The sequence below is a fragment of the Panulirus ornatus genome, chromosome 61, assembly GCF_036320965.1.
Source record: "Panulirus ornatus isolate Po-2019 chromosome 61, ASM3632096v1, whole genome shotgun sequence".
Taxonomy (NCBI): Eukaryota; Metazoa; Arthropoda; class Malacostraca; order Decapoda; family Palinuridae; genus Panulirus; species Panulirus ornatus.
Genome location: NC_092284.1, coordinates 1,170,529 through 1,197,185, shown reverse-complemented (window position 1 = coordinate 1,197,185; position 26,657 = coordinate 1,170,529). Strand labels below are relative to the sequence as shown.

General features: G+C 48.5%; 1 protein-coding gene across 1 annotated transcript in view; it reads right to left on the bottom strand.

Annotated features, from left to right (window-relative positions):
• Positions 1-26,657, bottom strand: part of LOC139767467 (uncharacterized) — a 135,159-nt gene that overhangs the window by 70,933 nt on the left and 37,569 nt on the right. Inside the window, 1 exon segment of the mRNA XM_071696880.1 lies at positions 56-26,395. Within this exon segment, the coding sequence (XP_071552981.1) occupies positions 56-26,395 (26,340 nt within the window).

The following is a 26,657-nucleotide window of genomic DNA, read 5'->3' as shown; positions in this document are numbered from 1 at the left end:
TCTGACATGCGTGAACAAGAAATATGAAGAAGAGACAAGCCACTAAACATCTTACTGGTGGTGCACTGAAGGAAGGGATCACCGGTCATGCCTGCAGGACAAGAACAGACGGCGCGATGCCTGATGGCATCGCAGAGAGCTGTGGGGGCACAGAGGTTGGCCACCAAACATGGATTCTGGCAGTTGCCATTGTAGCAGGCACGGTCATCAGGGCAGTCCTCATTTCTAGTACACTGAGGTTTGAGGACTGGCGGTGGAGGGGTGGTAGGGGCAGGGGTGGAGAGTGGATAACATCGGGTGTATGGGTTACCAGTGTGACCTGGACGACACATACATATGGGTGTATGGATAGTGACGGTACATTCAGCGTTGAAGCCACAGACGTTCTTATGCAGGCAGGGGTCAAGGCACTGCTGGTTGATGCAGGCCTGGTGATAAGGGCAGTCCTTGTCAACGAGGCAATCTGGACGCTCAGGGGGTTCCTGAGGAGATGGAGGTTCTGGGCGCTGGCAAGAAACGAAGGGATTGCCTATGTAACCTGGTGGGCAGTTGCAGAGAGGATGGTGGTTCTCAGCTGTACAGATAGCCATGGGGGCACATGGATTACTAGTAAAGCAAATATCCTTGCAAACATTACTAATGCAGAACTGGCTTGTGAAGCAATCTTGGTCAACAATACACTCAGGTTGCCACTCGGGTGCCACTGGAGTACAGACAGCTTCATGCATCTCAGCAATACAATCAGAATTGGTTTCACATGGTAGAATGCTGCATGCCTTGGCACACAGACTATTATAACACTTTTCGTCGAGGGCACACTCTGTGTTGGTTGCACACCCAACAGGTAGTGGGGCTTCAGTCGTAGGCAATGATGGCTGGGTCACTGGTACTGGCTCAACCTTGGGTGGCAGTGTCTCTGTCATGGGAGGCAGTTCTGGTGTTGTGGGACCTGATACAGGGATGATGGGTTCCTTTGGGTGCTTATCCGTCTCCCCAATGGGTGGCATAGGAGTGAGGGGCATCTCCACTAACAGTGCTGAGCAACTGACCTGTGGATCACCTGTGGTGCCTGGGGGACACACACATACAGGTCGGTGCTTAAAGGTTTGGCAGTTGGCATTTTCTCCACAAATTCCAAGAGAGCAAACACCGTAGCATAAGAGATTGATGCAGGAGTTGTCCAAGGCACAGTCATCATTGTTCTCACAGGCAATGATCACAGGAGGAACAATGGGTGGAGGTAGAGTAGTAGGTAGTGGTGGATGTGGAGGGCGGGAGGTGGGAAGCTCAACTATGGGTGGAGGAGATGGAGAGGATGGATATGCTATGGGTCGTGGTGTCTCGTCTGGTGGGGAGGTCTTATCCTCACTTACAGGAGGGGCTACAGTAGGTGTTTCAAGTACTGCCAATGCTGAACATTTTAAAGTAGGATTTCCTGTTGTTCCTGGTGGACATTTGCAAACAATTTTATGTGCTTCTGTCTGACAATCTGCATTTTCACCACACAAGCCTGGGTGACACACATCTAGACACAGCTGATTGACACATGAGTTGTCAAATGGGCAATTATCTGAACTCTCACATCCAACTGGCAGAGGTGGAGCTGTGGGAGGAGGCAGAGGCCTGACAACAGGTGGTAAAGTTGGTCTAGGTGTGGGTTCTTCACCCACTGGTGGTTGATAGGTGGATGTTGGTTGGGACACTGGTATGACTGGCTGATCTGGTTGTGATGCTGGGGTTTCCGTGATGGGTGCAAGCACTGTGGTCTGTTCAACTAGCAGTGCTAGGCAGCCCTCCGTAGGGATGCCAGTTGTGCCAGGAGGGCAGCTGCACACAGGTCGGTGGTTACTGATCTTGCAGTCAGCAGTCTCACCACAAATGCCCAGAGCACAAGCATCATAACATATGTGGTTGAGGCATGAGTTGTCAGTCGGACACTCATCATTGTTTTTACAAGCTATAACAACAACTGGTAAAATTGGAGGTAGTGTAGGCCTTGGTAATGGAGGTTCAGGAGGTCTTGAAGTTGGCTTCTCAGCAATTGGTGGAGGTCTAATGGAGGATGATCCTACTCCAGGCACAATGGGTTTGGTTGGTGGGAAAGGAGTGCTTTCACCCAGCGGTGGTGGAGGCGTAACTGGCACCTCAGTACCCAGAGCAGTGCACTCCCGTGTTGGATTGCCAGTAGTGCCTGGGGGACACTTGCAAGAAGGCCGGTGCCCTTCTGTCTTGCAGTCTGCATTCTCACCACATAATCCTGGATAACAAACATCAAGGCAAAGTTCATTCACACATGAATTATCATATGGGCAGTCATCATTGCTGATGCAGCCAACAGGTAGAGGAGCTGGGGTGGGCACAGGTGGCACAAAAGTGAAAGGAACCTCAGTAGGTCTTGGTGGATGCTGGGATACAAGCGGAGGTGGAGTAGCTGAGGTGGGTCCCGCGACTGGCCTGACAGGTTCACCTGGTGGGGTCGATGCTCCATCGACTATTGGTCTGAAAGTATCTACTTCAAATGTGTCAATAGCAGAGCATTTCTCTTGAGGATCTCCAGTAGTTCCAGGGGGACAAAGGCACACTGGCCTGTGATCTGCCGTTTTACAATCTGCGTCTTTTCCACACATTCCAAGACTGCAAGCATCATAACATAACATGTTCAAACAAGAATTGTCCGTATCACAATCATCATTATTTGCACAAGCAATAGGTACTGCAGGAACAATTACTGGTGGAGGAGGTCGTACAACTGGTGGCTCTTGAGTTGGACGTGTTGGATATTCCACCACAGGAGGAGGTCCGGTACTTGTGAGACCTACAATAGGATAGACAGTTGGTTCTATCATGGGAACCTTATCCCCAGCAACTGGAGGAGCTGGTGTGGGTGGTGTATACACAGCCAGTGCTGAGCACTTAATAGTTGGGTTGCCAGTGGTTCCTGGTGGACACGAGCAAAGAGGACGGTTTCCTGTTGTCTGACAGTCAGCATTTTCACCACATAAACCTGGATAGCAAACATCTAGACAAAGTTGGTTCACACAAGAGTTATCAGATGGACACTCATCAGAGCTCTCACATCCCACAGGCAATGGACCAGGTGTGGGTGGTGGCACTGGCTGAATAACAGGAGGTGGTCTGGGTCTGGGAGTTGGCTCTTCAACTAAGGGAGGCAGGCCAGGACTTGTTGGCTCAGTTACTGGGAATATTGGGTCACCTGGCCGAGTAGGCTCAGTTTCTGGTATAGGATATTGAGGAGTGACAGGTTTCTCTGTGAGCAAGGCTATACATGCCTCTAATGGATCTCCTGATGTTCCTGGTGGGCAGGTACAAACTGGACGATGTCTGTCGACCTTACAATCAGCATCATCTCCACAAACACCAAGGACACACACATCATAACAAAGCTTGTTGATACAAGAGTTGTCCATTGTGCAATCATCATTGTTCTCACAAGCAATTATAAATGGTGGTGTAACTGGCTGAGGTGGTGGTCTTGGACTGGTGGGCTCTGGAGGTCTTGTAGTTGGTAATTCAACTAAAGGTGGTGGGGTAGGAGTGGAAGTGCCTATCCCAGGAATGTATGGTTTATCAGAAGGCATAACTGATGTACCTACCATGGGCTTATGAGTCACAGGGGTCTCCGTGGCTAGAGCTATACACTTCTCTGTAGGATTGCCTGTTGTGCCAGGAGGACACAAACATTTTGGTCGGTGTCCCACAGTCTTACAATCAGCATTTTCCCCGCAAAATCCAACATGACATACGTCCAGGCACAGGCGATTGATACAGCTGTTATCGAAGGGACATTCATCTGTACTCTCACAACCAACAGGATAAGGTGGTGGGGTTGGTACAGCTGCAGGTTGTTTTACAGGTGGTTCTGTTGGTCGAGGAGGTGGAAGTTCTGCTATTGGTGGTGATGGTGATGTGGTAGGACCTGCTACTACGTGGACAGGAGTGTCAATTACTTGTGGCTGTTCAGCAATGGGATGTACTGTGATCGGTTCTTCTGCAGATAAGGATATGCATCCTACTTGTGGATCTCCTGTAGTTCCATGTGGGCACAGGCAAACTGGTCTATGATCAACACTCTTGCATTCTGCATTATCACCACATATTCCGAGGCTGCACGCGTCGTAACACAACATGTTCAAACATGAGTTGTCCATATCACATTCATCATTGTTTTCACAAGCAATGGGCACTGCTGGAACAATTACAGGGGCAGGAGGTCGTACAACTGGTGGCTCTTGAGTTGGACGTGATGGATATTCCACCATAGGAGGAGGTCCTGTACTTGTGGGACCTACAATAGGATAGACAGTTGGGTCTATCATGGGAACCTTATCCCCAGCAATTGGAGGAGCTGGTGTGGGTGGTGTATACACAGCCAGTGCTGAGCACTTAATAGTTGGGTTGCCAGTGGTTCCTGGTGGACATGAGCAAAGAGGACGGTTTCCTGTTGTCTGACAGTCAGCATTTTCGCCACATAAGCCTGGATAGCAAACATCTAGACAAAGTTGGTTCACACAAGAGTTATCAGATGGACACTCATCAGAGCTCTCACATCCCACAGGCAATGGACCAGGTGTGGGTGGTGGCACTGGCTGTATGACAGGAGGTGGTCTGGGTCTGGGAGTTGGCTCTTCAACTAAGGGAGGCAGGCCAGGACTTGTTGGCTCAGTTACTGGGAATATTGGGTCACCTGGCCGAGTAGGCTCAGTTTCTGGTATGGGATATTGAGGAGTGACAGGTTTCTCTGTGAGCAAGGCTATACATGCCTCTAATGGATCTCCTGATGTTCCTGGTGGGCAGGTACAAACTGGACGATGTCTGTCGACCTTACAATCAGCATCATCTCCACAAACACCAAGGACACACACATCATAACAAAGCTTGTTGATACAAGAGTTGTCCATTGTGCAATCATCATTGTTCTCACAAGCAATTATAAATGGTGGTGTAACTGGTTGAGGTGGCGGTCTTGGACTGGTGGGCTCTGGAGGTCTTGTAGTTGGTAATTCAACTAAAGGTGGTGGGGTAGGAGTGGAAGTGCCTATCCCAGGAATGTATGGTTTATCAGAGGGCATAACTGATGTACCTACCATGGGCTTATGAGTCACAGGGGTCTCTGTGGCTAGAGCTATACACTTCTCTGTAGGATTGCCTGTTGTGCCAGGAGGGCATAAACATTTTGGTCGGTGTCCCACAGTCTTACAATCAGCATTTTCCCCGCAAAATCCAACATGACATACGTCCAGGCACAGGCGATTGATACAACTGTTATCGAAGGGACATTCATCTGTACTCTCACAACCAACAGGATAAGGTGGTGGGGTGGGTACAACTGCAGGCTCTTTTACAGGTGGTTCTGTTGGTCGAGGAGGTGGAAGTTCTGCTATTGGTGGTGATGGTGATGTGGTAGGACCTGCTACTACGTGGACAGGAGTGTCAATTACTTGTGGCTGTTCAGCAATGGGATGTACTGTGATCGGTTCTTCTGCAGATAAGGATATGCATCCTACTTGTGGATCTCCTGTAGTTCCATGTGGGCACAGGCAAACTGGTCTATGATCGACACTCTTGCATTCTGCATTATCACCACATATTCCAAGGCTGCACGCGTCATAACACAACATGTTCAAACATGAGTTGTCCATATCACATTCATCATTGTTTTCACAAGCAATAGGCACTGCTGGAACAATTACAGGGGCAGGAGGTCGTACAATTGGTGGCTCTTGAGTTGGACGTGATGGATATTCCACCATAGGAGGAGGTCCTGTACTTGTGGGACCTACAATAGGATAGACAGTTGGGTCTATCATGGGAACCTTATCCCCGGCAATTGGAGGAGCTGGTGTGGGTGGTGTATACACAGCCAGTGCTGAGCACTTAATAGTTGGGTTGCCAGTGGTTCCTGGTGGACATGAGCAAAGAGGACGGTTTCCTGTTGTCTGACAGTCAGCATTTTCGCCACATAAGCCTGGATAGCAAACATCTAGACAAAGTTGGTTCACACAAGAGTTATCAGATGGACACTCATCAGAGCTCTCACATCCCACAGGCAATGGACCAGGTGTGGGTGGTGGCACTGTCTGAATGACAGGAGGTGGTCTGGGTCTGGGAGTTGGCTCTTCAACTAAGGGAGGCAGGCCAGGACTTGTTGGCTCAGTTACTGGGAATATTGGGTCACCTGGCCGAGTAGGCTCAGTTTCTGGTATGGGATATTGAGGAGTGACAGGTTTCTCTGTGAGCAAGGCTATACATGCCTCTAATGGATCTCCTGATGTTCCTGGTGGGCAGGTACAAACTGGACGATGTCTGTCGACCTTACAATCAGCATAATCTCCACAAACACCAAGGACACACACATCATAACAAAGCTTGTTGATACAAGAGTTGTCCATTGTGCAATCATCATTGTTCTCACAAGCAATTATAAATGGTGGTGTAACTGGTTGAGGTGGTGGTCTTGGACTGGTGGGCTCTGGAGGTCTTGTCGTTGGTAATTCAACTAAAGGTGGTGGGGTAGGAGTGGAAGTGCCTATCCCAGGAATGTATGGTTTATCAGAGGGCATAACTGATGTACCTACCATGGGCTTATGAGTCACAGGGGTCTCTGTGGCTAGAGCTATACACTTCTCTGTAGGATTGCCTGTTGTGCCAGGAGGGCATAAACATTTTGGTCGGTGTCCCACAGTCTTACAATCAGCATTTTCGCCGCAAAATCCAACATGACATACGTCCAGGCACAGGCGATTGATACAGCTGTTATCGAAGGGACATTCATCAGTACTCTCACAACCAACAGGATAAGGTGGTGGGGTTGGTACAGCTGCAGGTTGTTTTACAGGTGGTTCTGTTGGTCGAGGAGGTGGAAGTTCTGCTATTGGTGGTGATGGTGATGTGGTAGGACCTGCTACTACGTGGACAGGAGTGTCAATTACTTGTGGCTGTTCAGCAATGGGATGTACTGTGATCGGTTCTTCTGCAGATAAGGATATGCATCCAACTTGTGGATCTCCTGTAGTTCCATGTGGGCACAGGCAAACTGGTCTATGATCAACACTCTTGCATTCTGCATTATCACCACATATTCCGAGGCTGCAAGCATCGTAACACAACATGTTCAAACATGAGTTGTCCATATCACATTCATCATTGTTTTCACATGCAATGGGCACTGCTGGAACAATTACAGGGGCAGGAGGTCGTACAATTGGTGGCTCTTGAGTTGGACGTGATGGATATTCCACCATAGGAGGAGGTCCTGTACTTGTGGGACCTACAATAGGATAGACAGTTGGGTCTATCATGGGAACCTTATCCCCAGCAATTGGAGGAGCTGGTGTGGGTGGTGTATACACAGCCAGTGCTGAGCACTTAATAGTTGGGTTGCCAGTGGTTCCTGGTGGACATGAGCAAAGAGGACGGTTTCCTGTTGTCTGACAGTCAGCATTTTCACCACATAAGCCTGGATAGCAAACATCTAGACAAAGTTGGTTCACACAAGAGTTATCAGAAGGACACTCATCAGAGCTCTCACATCCCACAGGCAAAGGACCAGGTGTGGGTGGTGGCACTGTCTGTATGACAGGAGGTGGTCTGGGTCTGGGAGTTGGCTCTTCAACTAAGGGAGGCAGGCCAGGACTTGTTGGCTCAGTTACTGGGAATATTGGGTCACCTGGCCGAGTTGGCTCAGTTTCTGGTATAGGATATTGAGGAGTGACAGGTTTCTCTGTGAGCAAGGCTATACATGCCTCTAATGGATCTCCTGATGTTCCTGGTGGGCAGGTACAAACTGGACGATGTCTGTCGACCTTACAATCAGCATCATCTCCACAAACACCAAGGACACACACATCATAACAAAGCTTGTTGATACAAGAGTTGTCCATTGTGCAATCATCATTGTTCTCACAAGCAATTATAAATGGTGGTGTAACTGGTTGAGGTGGTGGTCTTGGACTGGTGGGCTCTGGAGGTCTTGTAGTTGGTAATTCAACTAAAGGTGGTGGGGTAGGAGTGGAAGTGCCTATCCCAGGAATGTATGGTTTATCTGAGGGCATAACTGATGTACCTACCATGGGCTTATGAGTCACAGGGGTCTCTGTGGCTAGAGCTATACACTTCTCTGTAGGATTGCCTGTTGTGCCAGGAGGGCATAAACATTTTGGTCGGTGTCCCACAGTCTTACAATCAGCATTTTCCCCGCAAAATCCAACATGACATACGTCCAGGCACAGGCGATTGATACAGCTGTTATCGAAGGGACATTCATCAGTACTCTCACAACCAACAGGATAAGGTGGTGGGGTGGGTACAACTGCAGGCTCTTTTACAGGTGGTTCTGTTGGTCGAGGAGGTGGAAGTTCTGCTATTGGTGGTGATGGTGATGTGGTAGGACCTGCTACTACGTGGACAGGAGTGTCAATTACTTGTGGCTGTTCAGCAATGGGATGTACTGTGATTGGTTCTTCTGCAGATAAGGATATGCATCCTACTTGTGGATCTCCTGTAGTTCCATGTGGGCACAGGCAAACTGGTCTATGATCAACACTCTTGCATTCTGCATTATCACCACATATTCCGAGGCTGCAAGCATCGTAACACAACATGTTCAAACATGAGTTGTCCATATCACATTCATCATTGTTTTCACAAGCAATGGGCACTGCTGGAACAATTACTGGGGCAGGAGGTCGTACAATTGGTGGCTCTTGAGTTGGACGTGATGGATATTCCACCATAGGAGGAGGTCCTGTACTTGTGGGACCTACAATAGGATAAACAGTTGGGTCTATCATGGGAACCTTATCCCCAGCAATTGGAGGAGCTGGTGTGGGTGGTGTATACACAGCCAGTGCTGAGCACTTAATAGTTGGGTTGCCAGTGGTTCCTGGTGGACATGAGCAAAGAGGACGGTTTCCTGTTGTCTGACAGTCAGCATTTTCGCCACATAAGCCTGGATAGCAAACATCTAGACAAAGTTGGTTCACACAAGAGTTATCAGATGGACACTCATCAGAGCTCTCACATCCCACAGGCAATGGACCAGGTGTGGGTGGTGGCACTGTCTGTATGACAGGAGGTGGTCTGGGTCTGGGAGTTGGCTCTTCAACTAAGGGAGGCAGGCCAGGACTTGTTGGCTCAGTTACTGGGAATATTGGGTCACCTGGCCGAGTAGGCTCAGTTTCTGGTATGGGATACTGAGGAGTGACAGGTTTCTCTGTGAGCAAGGCTATACATGCCTCTAATGGATCTCCTGATGTTCCTGGTGGGCAGGTACAAACTGGACGATGTCTGTCGACCTTACAATCAGCATCATCTCCACAAACACCAAGGACACACACATCATAACAAAGCTTGTTGATACAAGAGTTGTCCATTGTGCAATCATCATTGTTCTCACAAGCAATTACAAATGGTGGTGTAACTGGTTGAGGTGGTGGTCTTGGACTGGTGGGCTCTGGAGGTCTTGTAGTTGGTAATTCAACCAAAGGTGGTGGGGTAGGAGTGGAAGTGCCTATCCCAGGAATGTATGGTTTATCAGAGGGCATAACTGATGTACCTACCATGGGCTTATGAGTCACAGGGGTCTCCGTGGCTAGAGCTATACACTTCTCTGTAGGATTGCCTGTTGTGCCAGGAGGGCACAAACATTTTGGTCGGTGTCCCACAGTCTTACAATCAGCATTTTCCCCGCAAAATCCAACATGACATACGTCCAGGCACAGGCGATTGATACAGCTGTTATCGAAGGGACATTCATCAGTACTCTCACAACCAACAGGATAAGGCGGTGGGGTTGGTACAGCTGCAGGTTGTTTTACAGGTGGTTCAGTTGGTCGAGGAGGTGGAAGTTCTGCTATTGGTGGTGATGGTGATGTGGTAGGACCAGCTACTATATGGACTGGAATGTCACTAACCTGTGGCTGTTCAGCAATGGGTTGAACAGTGACAGGTTGTTCTGTTGTTATAGCTTTGCACTGTACTTGTGGATCTCCTGTTGTTCCATGTGGGCACAAGCATACTGGCCTGTGATCCATGGTCCTACAATGGGCATCCTCACCGCAAACTCCAAGACCGCATGCATCATAACATAGGCTGTTTAGGCATGAATTGTCCAAGGAACATTCATCATTGTTTTGACAAGCAACAGGAACAGTTGGAATAATTACTTCTGGAAGAGGTCGTACGACGGGTGGCTCTTGAGTGGGACGTGTTGGATATTCCACCATAGGAGGAGGTCCTGCACTTGTGGGCCCTACGATAGGATAGACAGTTGGGTCTATCATGGGAACCTTATCCCCAGCAATTGGAGATGGTGTGGGTGGTGTATACACAGCCAGTGCTGAGCACTTGATATTGGGATGGCCAGTGGTTCCTGGTGGACATCTGCAAGTTGGACGGTGTTCAGACGTTTGACAGTCAGCATTTTCCCCACAAAATCCTGGATAACAAACATCGAGGCAGAGTTTGTTTACACAGCTATTATCTGATGGACATTCATCTGAGGTTTCACAACCTACAGGCACAGGACTAGGTGTGGGAGGTGGTGGTGGCACCTGTTGTGGTGGAGAGGTTACGGGTCTGGGTGTGGACTGTTCAACCAAAGGAGGCAGACCAGTACTTGTCGGTGCTGCTATTGGATAAACTGGGTCAAGGGGCAGGAGAGGCGTTGTTTCTGGCATGGGATATTGAGGAGTGACAGGTTTCTCTGTTAGCAATGCTGAGCACTTTTGCAATGGGTCTCCTGATGTTCCTGGTGGGCATTTGCAAACTGGACGATGCCTGTCGACCTTACATTCAGCATCATCTCCACAGACACCCAGGCTACATACGTCATAACATAGGTTGTTGATGCAGTTGTTATCCATGGTGCAGTCATCATTGTTTTCACAAGCTATAGCAATCGGTGGGACAATTGGGGGTGGTGTAGGAGTTACCTGTGGGAGTGTTGGAGGCCTTGTTGTTGGGTCTTCAACCAAGGGTGGAAGTCTAGTTGTGGTAGATGCCTGTGCATATGGTGGAGGCTCATATGGAATTTCAGGCTTTACTGTTAAAGGTGAAACAGTTTGAGGCTTTTCATAAGCTGAAGCCTTGCACTTTTCAGTGGGATTACCAGTAGTGCCTGGTGGACATGAACACAGTGGTCGATGCCCAACTGTCTGGCAATCAGCATTCTCACCACACAGTCCTGGATAACATATATTCGTGCAGAGACGATTGATGCAGGTGGTGTCGAAGTTGCACTGATTGTTGCTCTCACACCCAACTATGACTGGTGGTGGTGATGGAACAGGTGTCGGCTGAGTTAAAGGCGGCTGTGTTGGTCTAGGTTGGGGCGTTTCTGCTATTGGTGGGCGTCTCGAGGCTGTATCTGAAATTGGATGAATTGATTCCTGAGGTGTGGTTGGCACCTCTACAATGGGAGACACTGTTGAACTTTCAGCAAGTAAAGCTTTGCATTTCATTTGAGGATCTCCAGTTGTACCAGGAGGACAGAGACACACAGGTCTATGACTAACAGTTCTGCACTCAGCATCTTCACCACATACCCCAAGACTACATGCATCATAGCACAGCATATTAAGGCAAGTGTTATCATAATCACAATCATCGTTATTTTCACATGCAATGGGAATATATGGAATTAAGGGAAGTAAAGGAGGTCTAGAAATTGGGGGTTCTGTAGGGGGTTGTGTTGGTTCCTCCACCAATGGAGGAAGTCTAGAGGTAGTGGGACCTTGAATGGGATAAACAGTCGGCTCTACTATAGAAGGTGTATCTCCAGGAATTGGAGGGGCAGGTGTAGGTTGTGTGTCAGCAGCAAGTGCTGAGCACTTTAGAGTTGGATTGCCAGTGGTTCCTGGTGGACATGTGCAAAGAGGACGGTGATAAGTTGTCTGACAGTCAGCATTTTTACCACAAAATCCTGGATGACATACATCAAGACAGAGTTTGTTTACACAAGAGTTGTCCGACGGACACTCAACAGAGCTCTCACAACCCACAGGCACAGGACCAGGTGTGGGTGGAAGTACTGGCTGTATTACAGGAGGAAGCTTGGGTTTGGGAGATGGGTGTTCAATCAGGGGAGGCAAACCAGGACTTTTTGGCTCTGTTACTGGGCGCAACTGGTCACCAGGAAGAATAGATGCTGTTTCTGCTATGGGAGGCTGAGACACATAAGGACTCTCTGTGAGTAAGGCCATGCAAAGCTGGGAGGGATCTCCTGTTGTGCCTGGTGGACAACTACAAACTGGACGATGGTAGTCTACCTTACAGTCAGCGGCATCTCCACAGACACCAAGGCTGCAAACGTCATAGCATAAGTTGTTGATGCAAGAGTTGTCAACAGTGCAGTCGTCACTGTTCTGGCAAGCAATTGCAATATCAGGAATAATTGGGTATGGCAGGGGTGCAGGTGCTGGAGGGTCAGCAGGTCTGCTTGTGGGCATCTCTACGAGGGGAGGAAGTGGAGTACTAGAAAGACCTTTTACAGGGATGATAGTAGAATCATCAAGCTGATCTGGTTTCTCTGCAAAAGGGGATACTGTGATAGGGCTTTCAGTTAAATGAGCAGTGCAGTGCTCTGTTGGGTTGCCTGTGGTACCCGGCGGACATACACAGGATGGTCTGTGCCCCTGAGTCTGGCAGTCTGCATTCTTTCCACATAAACCGGGATAACACATGTCAAGACAATATCGATTTACACATGTATTATCAAAAGGACAATGGTCATTACTTTCACAACCAACAGGTACTGGTGGAGGAGTGGGCACTGGAGGCCTGCGTGTTGTGACAGGTTCTTGAGGCCTACTTGTGGGATGCTCTGCTACTGGATATGGAAGTTCTGAAGATGGACCAACAACTGGCTGTAAAGTGATATCAGGGTATTGTGGTGGTCTTTCAGTCATTGGTGAATGAGTTGGTATCCTTTCAGTAGTAGTTGCTCTGCACCCTACTTGGGGGTCACCAGTAGTTCCTGGAGGACATACACACACTGGTCGATGACCAATTGTGTCACAGTAAGCATCTTCACCACAGAAGTTGAGGCTGCAGGCATCATAACAAAACATGTTGATGCAAGAATTGCCCATGTCACAGTCATCATTGTTTTCACATGCAATAAGAATTGAAGGAACAACTGGTGGTGGAGGAGGTCTTGTAATTGGCGGCTCTGGAGGAGGACTAGTTGGCTCCTCCACCAAAGGTCGAGGGGTTGGGCTTGAGGGACCTGCAATGGGATATACTGTTGTCTCTTCTCCAGGAGGCTTATCCCCAGCAATGGGAGGAGCAGGTGTGTGTGGTCTGTCTACAGCCAGTGCTGAGCACTTGATATTTGCATTGCCAGTAGTTCCTGGTGGACATAAGCAAACTGGGCGGTGACCAGTTGTTTGACAGTCTGCATTTTCACCACAAATTCCTGGGTAACAAACATTGAGACACAGTTGGTTTACACAGGAGTTATCAGATGGACATTCATCAGAAGTCTCACAGCCAACAGGCAGAGGTCCAGGTGTGGGTGGTGGTGGTGGTGGCTGTGTTACTGGAGGTGGTCTGGGTCTGGGTGTTGGGTACTCAGTCAGAGGAGGAAGACCAGGACTTGTTGGTTCAGTTATAGGTTGTACTGGGTAACCAGGCTCAGTTGGCACAGTTCCTGGCATGGGAGGGTAAGGGGTGATAGGTCTCTCTGTGAGCAAGGACCAACAATGTTTTGAAGGATCTCCTGTAGTACCTGCAGGACAGCTACAAACTGGACGATGTTCATCGATCTTACAGTCAGCATCATCCCCACAAAAACCAAGACTGCACACATCATAACAGAGATTGTTGATGCACGAATTATCCATTGTGCAATCATCGTTGTTTTTACAAGCAATATATATTGGTGGGAGTATTGGAGATGGTTTCCTTGGAGGAAGAGGTGGTTCAGCAGGTCTGCTTGTGGGCATCTCACTAAGTGGAGGTAGTGGAGTACTGGAGGGACCTCCTACTGGGTAGATAGGTGCATCATCTGGCTGGTCTGGCCTCTCTGCTAGTGGAGACACTGTGATAGGTTTTGCGGTCACCAGGGCAATGCAATGCTCTGTAGGGTTACCAGTAGTACCCGGTGGACATACACAAGATGGTTTGTGGTCAACAGTCTGACATTCAGCATTCTCAGCACAAAATCCAACATGACAAATGTCCATACATAAACGATTGACACAGGAGTTATCAAATGGACATTCATCAACGCTCTCACATCCAATAGGTACTGGAGGAGGAGTGGGCACTGGAGGCCTGCGTGTCGTGACAGGTTCTGGAGGCCTACTTGTGGGATGCTCTGCTACTGGATATGGAAGTTCTGAAGATGGACCAACAACTGGCTGTAAAGTGATATCAGGGTATTGTGGTGGTCTTTCCGTCATTGGTGAATGAGTTGGTATCCTTTCAGTAGTAGTTGCTCTGCACCCTACTTGGGGGTCACCAGTAGTTCCTGGAGGACATACACACACTGGTCGATGACCAATTGTGTCACAGTAAGCATCTTCACCACAGAAGTTGAGGCTGCAGGCATCATAACAAAACATGTTGATGCAAGAATTGCCCATGTCACAGTCATCATTGTTTTCACATGCAATAAGAATTGGAGCAACAACTGGTGGTGGAGGAGGTCTTGTAATTGGCGGCTCTGGAGGAGGACTAGTTGGCTCCTCCACCAAAGGTCGAGGGGTTGGGCTTGTGGGACCTGCAATGGGATATACTGTTGTCTCTTCTCCAGGAGGCTTATCCCCAGCAATGGGAGGAGCAGGTGTGTGTGGTCTGTCTACAGCCAGTGCTGAGCACTTGATATTTGCATTGCCAGTAGTTCCTGGTGGACATAAGCAAACTGGGCGGTGACCAGTTGTTTGACAGTCTGCATTTTCACCACAAATTCCTGGGTAACAAACATTGAGACACAGTTGGTTTACACAGGAGTTATCAGATGGACATTCATCAGAAGTCTCACAGCCAACAGGCAGAGGTCCAGGTGTGGGTGGTGGTGGTGGTGGTGGCTGTGTTACTGGAGGTGGTCTGGGTCTGGGTGTTGGGTACTCAGTGAGTGGAGGAAGACCAGGACTCGTTGGTTCAGTTATAGGTTGTACTGGGTAACCAGGCTCGGTTGGCACAGTTTCTGGCATGGGAGGGTAAGGGGTGATAGGTCTCTCTGTGAGCAAGGACCAACAATGTTTTGAAGGATCTCCTGTGGTACCTGCAGGACAGCTACAAACTGGACGATGTTCATCGATCTTACAGTCAGCATCATCCCCACAAAAACCAAGACTGCACACATCATAACAGAGATTGTTGATGCATGAATTATCCATTGTGCAATCATCATTGTTTTTACAAGCAATATATATTGGTGGGAGTATTGGAGATGGTTTCCTTGGAGGAAGAGGTGGTTCAGCAGGTCTGCTTGTGGGCATCTCACTAAGTGGAGGAAGTGAAGTACTGGAGGGACCTTCTACTGGGTAGATAGGTGCATCATCTGGCTGGTCTGGCCTCTCTGCTAGTGGAGACACTGTGATAGGTTTTTCGGTCACCAGGGCAATGCAATGCTCTGTAGGGTTACCAGTAGTACCCGGTGGACATACACAAGATGGTTTGTGGTCAACAGTCTGACATTCAGCATTCTCAGCACAAAATCCAACATGACAAATGTCCATACATAAACGATTGACACAGGAGTTATCAAATGGACATTCATCAACGCTCTCACATCCAATTGGTACTGGTGGAGGAGTGGGCACTGGAGGCCTGCGTGTCGTGACAGGTTCTGGAGGCCTACTTGTGGGATGCTCTGCTACTGGATATGGAAGTTCTGAAGATGGACCAACAACCGGCTGTAAAGTGATATCAGGGTATTGTGGTGGTCTTTCCGTCATTGGTGAATGAGTTGGTATCCTTTCAGTAGTAGTTGCTCTGCACCCTACTTGGGGGTCACCAGTAGTTCCTGGAGGACATACACACACTGGTCGATGACCAATTGTGTCACAGTAAGCATCTTCACCACAGAAGTTGAGGCTGCAGGCATCATAACAAAACATGTTGATGCAAGAATTGCCCATGTCACAGTCATCATTGTTTTCACATGCAATAAGAATTGGAGCAACAACTGGTGGTGGAGGAGGTCTTGTAATTGGCGGCTCTGGAGGAGGACTAGTTGGCTCCTCCACCAAAGGTCGAGGGGTTGGGCTTGTGGGACCTGCAATGGGATATACTGTTGTCTCTTCTCCAGGAGGCTTATCCCCAGCAATGGGAGGAGCAGGTGTGTGTGGTCTGTCTACAGCCAGTGCTGAGCACTTGATATTTGCATTGCCAGTAGTTCCTGGTGGACATAAGCAAACTGGGCGGTGACCAGTTGTTTGACAGTCTGCATTTTCACCACAAATTCCTGGGTAACAAACATTGAGACACAGTTGGTTTACACAGGAGTTATCAGATGGACATTCATCAGAAGTCTCACAGCCAACAGGCAGAGGTCCAGGTGTGGGTGGTGGTGGTGGTGGCTGTGTTACTGGAGGTGGTCTGGGTCTGGGTGTTGGGTACTCAGTCAGAGGAGGAAGACCAGGACTTGTTGGTTCAGTTATAGGTTGTACTGGGTAACCAGGCTCGGTTGGCACAGTTTCTGGCATGGGAGGGTAAGGGGTGATAGGTCTCTCTGTGAGCAAGGACCAACAATGTTTTGAAGGATCTCCTGTGGTACCTGCAGGACAGCTACAAACTGGACGATGTTCATCGATCTTACAGTCAGCATCATCCCCACAAAAACCAAGACTGCACACATCATAACAGAGATTGTTGATGCATGAATTATCCATTGTGCAATCATCATTGTTTTTACAAGCAATATATATTGGTGGGAGTATTGGAGATGGTTTCCTTGGAGGAAGAGGTGGTTCAGCAGGTCTGCTTGTGGGCATCTCACTAAGTGGAGGAAGTGAAGTACTGGAGGGACCTTCTACTGGGTAGATAGGTGCATCATCTGGCTGGTCTGGCCTCTCTGCTAGTGGAGACACTGTGATAGGTTTTTCGGTCACCAGGGCAATGCAATGCTCTGTAGGGTTGCCAGTAGTGCCCGGTGGACATACACAAGATGGTTTGTGGTCAACAGTCTGACATTCAGCATTCTCAGCACAAAATCCAACATGACAAATGTCCATACATAAACGATTGACACAGGAGTTATCAAATGGACATTCATCAACGCTCTCACATCCAATAGGTACTGGTGGAGGAGTGGGCACTGGAGGCCTGCGTGTCGTGACAGGTTCTGGAGGCCTACTTGTGGGATGCTCTGCTACTGGATATGGAAGTTCTGAAGATGGACCAACAACTGGCTGTAAAGTGATATCAGGGTATTGTGGTGGTCTTTCCGTCATTGGTGAATGAGTTGGTATCCTTTCAGTAGTAGTTGCTCTGCACCCTACTTGGGGGTCACCAGTAGTTCCTGGAGGACATACACACACTGGTCGATGACCAATTGTGTCACAGTAAGCATCTTCACCACAGAAGTTGAGGCTGCAGGCATCATAACAAAACATGTTGATGCAAGAATTGCCCATGTCACAGTCATCATTGTTTTCACATGCAATAAGAATTGGAGCAACAACTGGTGGTGGAGGAGGTCTTGTAATTGGCAGCTCTGGGGGAGGACTAGTTGGCTCCTCCACCAAAGGTCGAGGGGTTGGGCTTGTGGGACCTGCAATGGGATATACTGTTGTCTCTTCTCCAGGAGGCTTATCCCCAGCAATGGGAGGAGCAGGTGTGTGAGGTCTGTCTACAGCCAATGCTGAGCACTTGATATTTGCATTGCCAGTAGTTCCTGGTGGACATAAGCAAACTGGGCGGTGACCAGTTGTTTGACAGTCTGCATTTTCACCACAAATTCCTGGGTAACAAACATTGAGACACAGTTGGTTTACACAGGAGTTATCAGATGGACATTCATCAGAAGTCTCACAGCCAACAGGTAGAGGTCCAGGTGTGGGTGGTGGTGGTGGTGGCTGTGTTACTGGAGGTGGTCTAGGTCTGGGTGTTGGGTACTCAGTCAGAGGAGGAAGACCAGGACTTGTTGGTTCAGTTATAGGTTGTACTGGGTAACCAGGCTCGGTTGGCACAGTTTCTGGCATGGGAGGGTAAGGGGTGATTGGTCTCTCTGTGAGCAAGGACCAACAATGTTTTGAAGGATCTCCTGTAGTACCTGCAGGACAGCTACAAACTGGACGATGTTCATCGATCTTACAGTCAGCATCATCCCCACAAAAACCAAGACTGCACACATCATAACAAAGTTTGTTGATACAAGAGTTGTCTACTGCACAGTCATCATTGTTTTCACAAGCTATATATATTGGCGGGAGTATTGGAGATGGTTTCCTTGGAGGGAGAGGTGGCTCAGAGGGTCTGCTTGTGGGCATATCACTTAGTGGAGGAAGTGAAGTACTGGAGGGTCCTTCTACTGGGTAGATAGGTGCATCATCTGGCTGGTCTGGCCTCTCTGCTAGTGGAGACACTGTGATAGGTTTTTCGGTCACCAGGGCAATGCAATGCTCTGTAGGGTTACCAGTAGTACCCGGTGGACATACACAAGAGGGTTTGTGGTCAATAGTCTGACATTCAGCATTCTCAGCACAAAATCCAACATGACAAATGTCCATACATAAACGATTGACACAGGAGTTATCAAATGGACATTCATCAACGCTCTCACATCCAATAGGTACTGGTGGAGGAGTGGGCACTGGAGGCCTGCGTGTCGTGACAGGTTCTGGAGGCCTACTTGTGGGATGCTCTGCTACTGGATATGGAAGTTCTGAAGATGGACCAACAACTGGCTGTAAAGTGATATCAGGGTATTGTGGGGGTCTTTCTGTCATTGGTGAATGAGTTGGTATCCTTTCAGTAGTAGTTGCTCTGCACCCTACTTGGGGGTCACCAGTAGTTCCTGGTGGACAGACACATACTGCTCGATGTCCAATTGTCTTACAGTCTGCATCCTCACCACACGAGTTAAGGCTACAAGCATCATAACACAACATGTTGATGCACGAATTGCCCATGTCACAGTCATCATTGTTTTCACATGCAATAAGAACTGCTGGTACGACTGGAGGTGGAGGAGGTCGTGTTACTGGTGGTTCTGGAGGGGGATGTGTTGGTAGTTCCACCAGAGGAGGGAGTCCTGTAGTTACAGAGCCTGCAATGGGATATACGGGTGATTCTTGATGAGGTGGTTTCTTTCCTGCAACTGGTGGGGAAGGTGTGTGTGGTTTATCCACAGCAAGTGCAGAACACTTCAGTGTTGGATTGCCACTCGTTCCTGGAGGACATGTACACACTGGTCGGTGTTTTACTGTCTGACAGTCACCATTTTCACCACAAAAGCCAGGGTAACAGACATCAAGACAGAGACTGTTTACACAGGAGTTATCAGATGGACACTCATCAGAGCTTTCACAACCAACAGGCAGAGGACCAGGTGTGGGTGGTAGTGGCAGTGGCTGTGTTACTGGAGGTGGTCTAGGTCTGGGTGTTGGGTACTCAGTCAGTGGAGGAAGACCAGGACTTGTTGGTTCAGTTATAGGTTGTACTGGGTAACCAGGCTCGGTTGGCACTATTTCTGGCACAGGAGGATAAGGGGTGATAGGTCTCTCAGTGAGTAAAGACAAACATTGCCGTGAAGGATCTCCAGTGGTTCCTGGAGGACAACTACAAACTGGACGATGTTCATCTATCTTACAGTCAGCATCGTCTCCACAAAAACCAAGATCACATACATCATAACAAAGTTTGTTGATACAAGAGTTGTCTACTGCACAGTCATCATTGTTTTCACAAGCTATATATATTGGCGGGAGTATTGGAGATGGTTTCCTTGGAGGGAGAGGTGGCTCAGCAGGTCTGCTTGTGGGCATATCACTGAGTGGAGGAAGTGAAGTACTGGAGGGTCCTTCTACTGGGTAGATAGGTGCATCATCTGGCTGGTCTGGCGTCTCTGCTAGTGGAGACACTGTGATAGGTTTTTCGGTCACCAGGGCAATGCAATGCTCTGTAGGGTTACCAGTAGTACCCGGTGGACATACACAAGAGGGTTTGTGGGCAATAGTCTGACATTCAGCATTCTCAGCACAAAATCCAACATGACAAATGTCCATACATAAACGATTGACACAGGAGTTATCAAATGGACATTCATCAACGCTCTCACATCCAATAGGTACTGGTGGAGGAGTGGGCACTGGAGGCCTGCGTGTCGTGACAGGTTCTGGAGGCCTACTTGTGGGATGCTCTGCTACTGGATATGGAAGTTCTGAAGATGGACCAACAACTGGCTGTAAAGTGATATCAGGGTATTGTGGTGGTCTTTCCGTCATTGGTGAATGAGTTGGTATCCTTTCAGTAGTGGTTGCTTTGCACCTGACCTGGGGGTCACCAGTAGTTCCTGATGGACAGACACATACTGCTCGATGTCCAATTGTCTTACAGTCTGCATCCTCACCACACGAGTTAAGGCTACAAGCATCATAACACAACATGTTGATGCACGAATTGCCCATGTCACAGTCATCATTGTTTTCACATGCAATAAGAACTGCTGGTACAACTGGAGGTGGAGGAGGTCGTGTTACTGGTGGTTCTGGAGGGGGATGTGTTGGTAGTTCCACCAGAGGAGGGAGTCCTGTAGTTACAGAGCCTGCAATGGGATATACGGGTGATTCTTGATGAGGTGGTTTCTTTCCTGCAACTGGTGGGGAAGGTGTGTGTGGTTTATCCACAGCAAGTGCAGAACACTTCAGTGTTGGATTGCCACTCGTTCCTGGAGGACATGTACACACTGGTCGGTGTTTTACTGTCTGACAGTCACCATTTTCACCACAAAAGCCAGGGTAACAGACATCAAGACAGAGACTGTTTACACAGGAGTTATCAGATGGACACTCATCAGAGCTTTCACAACCAACAGGCAGAGGACCAGGTGTGGGTGGTAGTGGCGGTGGCTGTGTTACTGGAGGTGGTCTAGGTCTGGGTGTTGGGTACTCAGTCAGTGGAGGAAGACCAGGACTTGTTGGTTCAGTTACAGGTTGTACTGGGTAACCAGGCTCGGTTGGCACTATTTCTGGCACAGGAGGATAAGGGGTGACAGGTCTCTCCGTGAGCAAAGACAAACATTGCCGTGAAGGATCTCCAGTGGTTCCTGGAGGACAACTACAAACTGGACGATGTTCATCTATCTTACAGTCAGCATCGTCTCCACAAAAGCCAAGATCACATACATCATAACAAAGTTTGTTGATACAAGAGTTGTCTACTGCACAGTCATCATTGTTTTCACAAGCAATATATATTGGCGGAAGTATTGGAGATGGTTTCCTTGGAGGGAGAGGTGGTTCAGCAGGTCTGCTTGTGGGCATATCACTAAGTGGAGGAAGTGAAGTACTGGAGGGACCTTCTACTGGATAGATAGGTGCATCATCTGGCTGGTCTGGCCTCTCTGCTAGTGGAGACACTGTGATAGGTTTTGCGGTCACCAGGGCAATGCAATGCTCTGTAGGGTTACCAGTAGTACCCGGTGGACATACACAAGATGGTTTGTGGGCAATAGTCTGACATTCAGCATTCTCAGCACAAAATCCAACATGACAAATGTCCATACATAAACGATTGACACAGGAGTTATCAAATGGACATTCATCAACGCTCTCACATCCAATAGGTACTGGTGGAGGAGTGGGCACTGGAGGCCTGCGTGTCGTGACAGGTTCTGGAGGCCTACTTGTGGGATGCTCTGCTACTGGATATGGAAGTTCTGAAGATGGACCAACAACTGGCTGTAAAGTGATATCAGGGTATTGTGGTGGTCTTTCCGTCATTGGGGAATGAGTTGGTATCCTTTCAGTAGTGGTTGCTTTGCACCTGACCTGGGGGTCTCCAGTTGTTCCTGGTGAACACAGACATACCGGTCGATGACTAACTGTTTTACATTCAGCATCCTCCCCACAGAAGTTGAGGCTGCAAGCATCATAACACAACATGTTGATGCACGAATTGCCCATGTCACAGTCATCATTGTTTTCACATGCAATAAGAATTGCTGGTACAACTGGAGGTGGAGGAGGTCGTGTTACTGGTGGTTCTGGAGGACGACGTGATGACTCCTCCACTAGAGGAGGTAGTGTTGGGGTTGAGGTACCCACAACTGGATGAATGATTATGGCTGGATATGATGGTTCTTTCCCCATAATTGGTGGAGCGAGTGTAGGTGGTTCATCAACTGCTAATGCTGAGCACTTGACCGTTGGATTCCCAACCGTTCCTGAAGGACATGAGCAAGTAGGACGGTGTTTCACTGTCTTACAGTCTGCATTTTCACCACAAAATCCAGGATAACAAACATCTATACAAAGTTTGTTAACACAAGAGTTATCCGATGGACACTCATTAGAGCTCTTACAACCCACAGGCAGAGGACCAGGTGTGGGAGGTAGTGGCGGTGGCTGTGTTACTGGAGGTGGTCTAGGTCTGGTTGTGGGGCGTTCAGTCAATGGAGGTAGACCAGGACTTGTTGGTTCAGTTGCTGGGTATACCAAGTCATCAGGATGGGTTGGTACAGCTTCTGGCATAGGAGGATAAGGGGTGATCAGTTCCTCTGCGAGTAACGCCACACACTGCCGTGAAGGATCGCCTGTGGTTCCTGGAGGACAACTACACACTGGACGATGCTTGTCGATTTTACATTCTGCATCTTCTCCACATATACCAAGATTACACACATCATAACAAAGCTTGTTGATACATGAATTGTCCATGGTACAGTCATCATTGTTTTCACAAGCAATAATGACTGTTGGAATTATTGGATATGGTTTTCTGGGAGGAAGTGGTGATTTATCTGGCATCCTTGTGGGCATCTCTGCAAGTGGAGCAACTGGTGTACTGGTAGGACCTTTCACTGGAATGACAGTTGTATCATCTGGCTGTTCTGGCCTTTCTGCAAGAGGTGAAACTATGGTCGGTCTCTCAGTCACCAGAGCACTGCAGCGCTCTGTAGGGTTGCCAGTAGTACCCGGTGGACATAAGCAGGAAGGAGTGTGGTCAACAGTCTGACATTCAGCATTCTCAGCACACAGTCCCACATGACAAACGTCCATACATAAACGATTGACACAGGAGTTATCAAATGGACATTCATCAACGCTCTCACATCCAATAGGTACTGGTGGAGGAGTGGGCACTGGAGGCCTGCGTGTTGTGACAGGTTCTGGAGGCCTACTTGTGGGATGCTCTGCTACTGGATATGGAAGTTCCGAAGATGGACCAACAACCGGCTGTAAAGTGATATCAGGGTATTGTGGTGGTCTGTCTGTTATTGGTGAAGGAATTGGTATCCTTTCAGTAGTAGTTGCTTTGCATCCAACCTGGGGGTCACCAGTAGTTCCTGGAGGACAGAGACAAACTGGACGATGACTAACTGTTTTACAATTGGCATCCTCTCCACAGGAGTTGAGGCTACAGGCATCATAACACAACATGTTGATGCAAGAATTACCCATGTCACAGTCGTCGTGGTTCTCACATGCAATAATAACTGGAGGAATAACAGGAGGTGGATCAGGTCGTGTTATCTGTGGTGCTGGAGGTGGACGTGTTGGCTTCTCTACAAGCGGAGGATATAATGGGGTTGTGTAATCTGCAATGGGATGGACTGCTTGATCTGGAATAGGAATCTTATCACCAGCAACTGGAGGAGCAGGTGTTGGCACTGTATCTAGAGCCAGTGCAGAACACTTAATATTTGGGTTGCCAGTGGTTCCTGGTGGACATGTACAAGCTGGACGGTGTTCAGATGTGTGACAATCAGCATTTTCACCGCATATTCCAGGATAACAAACATCTAAACAAAGTCTGTTTACACAGGAGTTATCTGACGGACACTCACTTGAGCTGCGACAGCCCACCGGTACAGGACCAGGTGTAGGTGGTGGTGGTGGTGGTGACTGAGTCACCACAGTCAATTCAGGCCTTGGTGTTGGATGTTCAGCCACTGGAGGCAAACCTGTGGTAACTGGCAGAGTAATTGGATGTATATATTCATCCTCTTTCACAGGTAACACCTCTGTGGCTGGTGGCATAATTACTGGCCTCTCTGTTAATGAGGCAGTACACTGAACAGTGGGATCTCCAGTGGTGCCTGATGGACAGGTACACACTGGCCGATGTACTGTAATTCTACAGTCAGCATCTTCTCCACATATACCTAAAGAACAGACATCATAACACAGTTCATTGTAGCATGTGTTATCCATGGTGCAATCATCATTATTCTCACATGCAACTGCAACTGGTGGAATGATTGGGGGCAAAGGTACCTCTGGCATTTTCTGCAGTGGCAACCTAGTTGTTGTCTCTGCAGCTAATGGTGGAGGAAGTGTGGAAGAAGGACCAGCAATGGGCAATACTGGATAATGAGGAGTGGTTGGATGTTCATCAGCTAATGGTGCTTGTTGTGTATATGGTTCTTCTGTTAGTATGGCTCTGCATTTTATGGTAGGATTTCCAGTAGTCCCAGGAGGACACAAACAAGTTGGTCGATTGGAAAGTGTATGGCACTCTGCACTATCACCACACAGCGAAGGACTACACACGTCACCACACAAACGGTTGATGCAAGTGGTGTCAAATGGACATTCATCATTGCTCTTGCATCCAACCATCATGGGAGAAGGTGTACGATGGATTGGTGTGGTTTGTTCGTAAGGTTTCTCTGGGGATCTGGTCGTGGCAGAGGCAGCCAATGGAGGAAGTATAGTATGAGTGGGACCCTCAACAGCAAACACAGGTATATGGGGTGGGGAACGGTGTGTGTCAATGATGGGGCTTAGTGTGGTAGGGGGTCTTCTCGTTGCAACAGCTATGCATCTCTCAAATGGATTTCCCGTTGTTCCTGATGGGCATGTGCATACTGGTCTGTACTGTTGGATCATACAGTCTGCGTTACTTCCACAGTAGCCTTGTTGGCAAACATCCACACACAGTTTATTGATACAGGTGTTACTGTATGGACACTCATCTGAGCTCTCACACCCAACAGTGATTGGGGGTGGTGAGGGCAGGAATGGTGGTGGTGGCCTAGGTGTTTGTGGTCTCTTCGGTTCTGTAATAGGATACTCTACCAATGGCTTCTGTGTTGATGTTGTCAAAGCAATTGGTGAAAGTTGGGATAAAGGTGGCAGAGTTGGCCTCTCAACAATAGGTGGAAGGCGGTCACAGACATACCCAGAACCTGTGAAGCCAAGCATACACGTGCATACAGGGAAATGTTGGAGAGTTACACAGTCAGCATATGGCGAGCAAGGATTAGATGATATGCAAGGATTTACGCATTCCTGCTGGGCACAGGCCTTGGTATAAGGGCAATCCCTGTCTGAGAGGCAATCTGGTGGGGGAGTGGATGGAACTGGCTCTTTGCACTCAATAAATGGATTGCCAATGAATCCTGGTAGACAGTGACACAAAGGCCGATGGTTGATGCCTTTACATGCTGCATTCCGGCCATAACACGGATTAGTTACACTGCACACAAGCTCACATTCAAAGTTTTGGCAAATTTCGTCACCATGACAGTCTGAGTCCTTAGAACAGTCCAAGTCAACTTCATGGCTCGGGGGCTGAGTGGCCACCCCTGGTCTGATGGTCGTATGAGGAAGATGTTGTGTAATGGGTCTGGGGGTAGATGTGGTGGTGGAAAGTTCACAGTAGAAGCCATTCCCAACATAACCTACAATACAACTGCATTGTGGCATGTGAGAGACAACTGTGCATTCTGCAAGGTGCGAACAGGGACTGGCAACCCTGCATGGGTTGATACAGCGTCGCTCGGCACAAGCCTTATCTTGCGGGCAGTCCACATCTGCCAAGCAGTCGGGTTTTGGCGTGGTTGGAATGGGGAAGCAGCGAGTTTGTGGGTTCCCTTGAAGCCCTGGTGGACACTTGCAGATTGGCCGATGGCGGATGACAGTACACTCGGCCCCAATGGCACAGGGGTGCGTAGCGATGCAGGGGTCAACACAACGTTCGTTGATACAGGTGCGGCTTGGGGAGCAATGTGAGTTAGCCTTGCACTCAGGGGGTGGAAGAGGAGGACTAGATGAGGTTACAGGTGGATGATAGGGCCGGGTAGTTGTGGGAGAGGGACTGTCTACAAGCGGAGGAAGAGGGGTGGTGGTGAGCGAGCACCCTCGATCAGGGTCGCCTGTATAGCCTGGGAGACAATAGCATATAGGAACATTGTTAGTAACTCGACATTCAGTGTTAAAGCCGCATGCATTCGGGGAACACTGGAGAGGCGGCGGTGGTGCTGAAAAGAGTTATGGATCATGCAATTAACACATGCACAGATGAACTCTTTTAAAGTTTGTACATTATGATACATGCTCCTCACGTGAAATTTTTTTGGATGCAAACAAAGTAACTTGAAGCAAAAACATGCTAATGTCAGGCAGGATGTGCCATGCAGAATGGCATGCTCAACAGTCTGAGGTTTCATGCCAATTTTATCTCATGCTTCTGATTGGAAAAAAAAAAGAAAAAAAAATCGTGCAAAGGGAATTTTTTCTTTA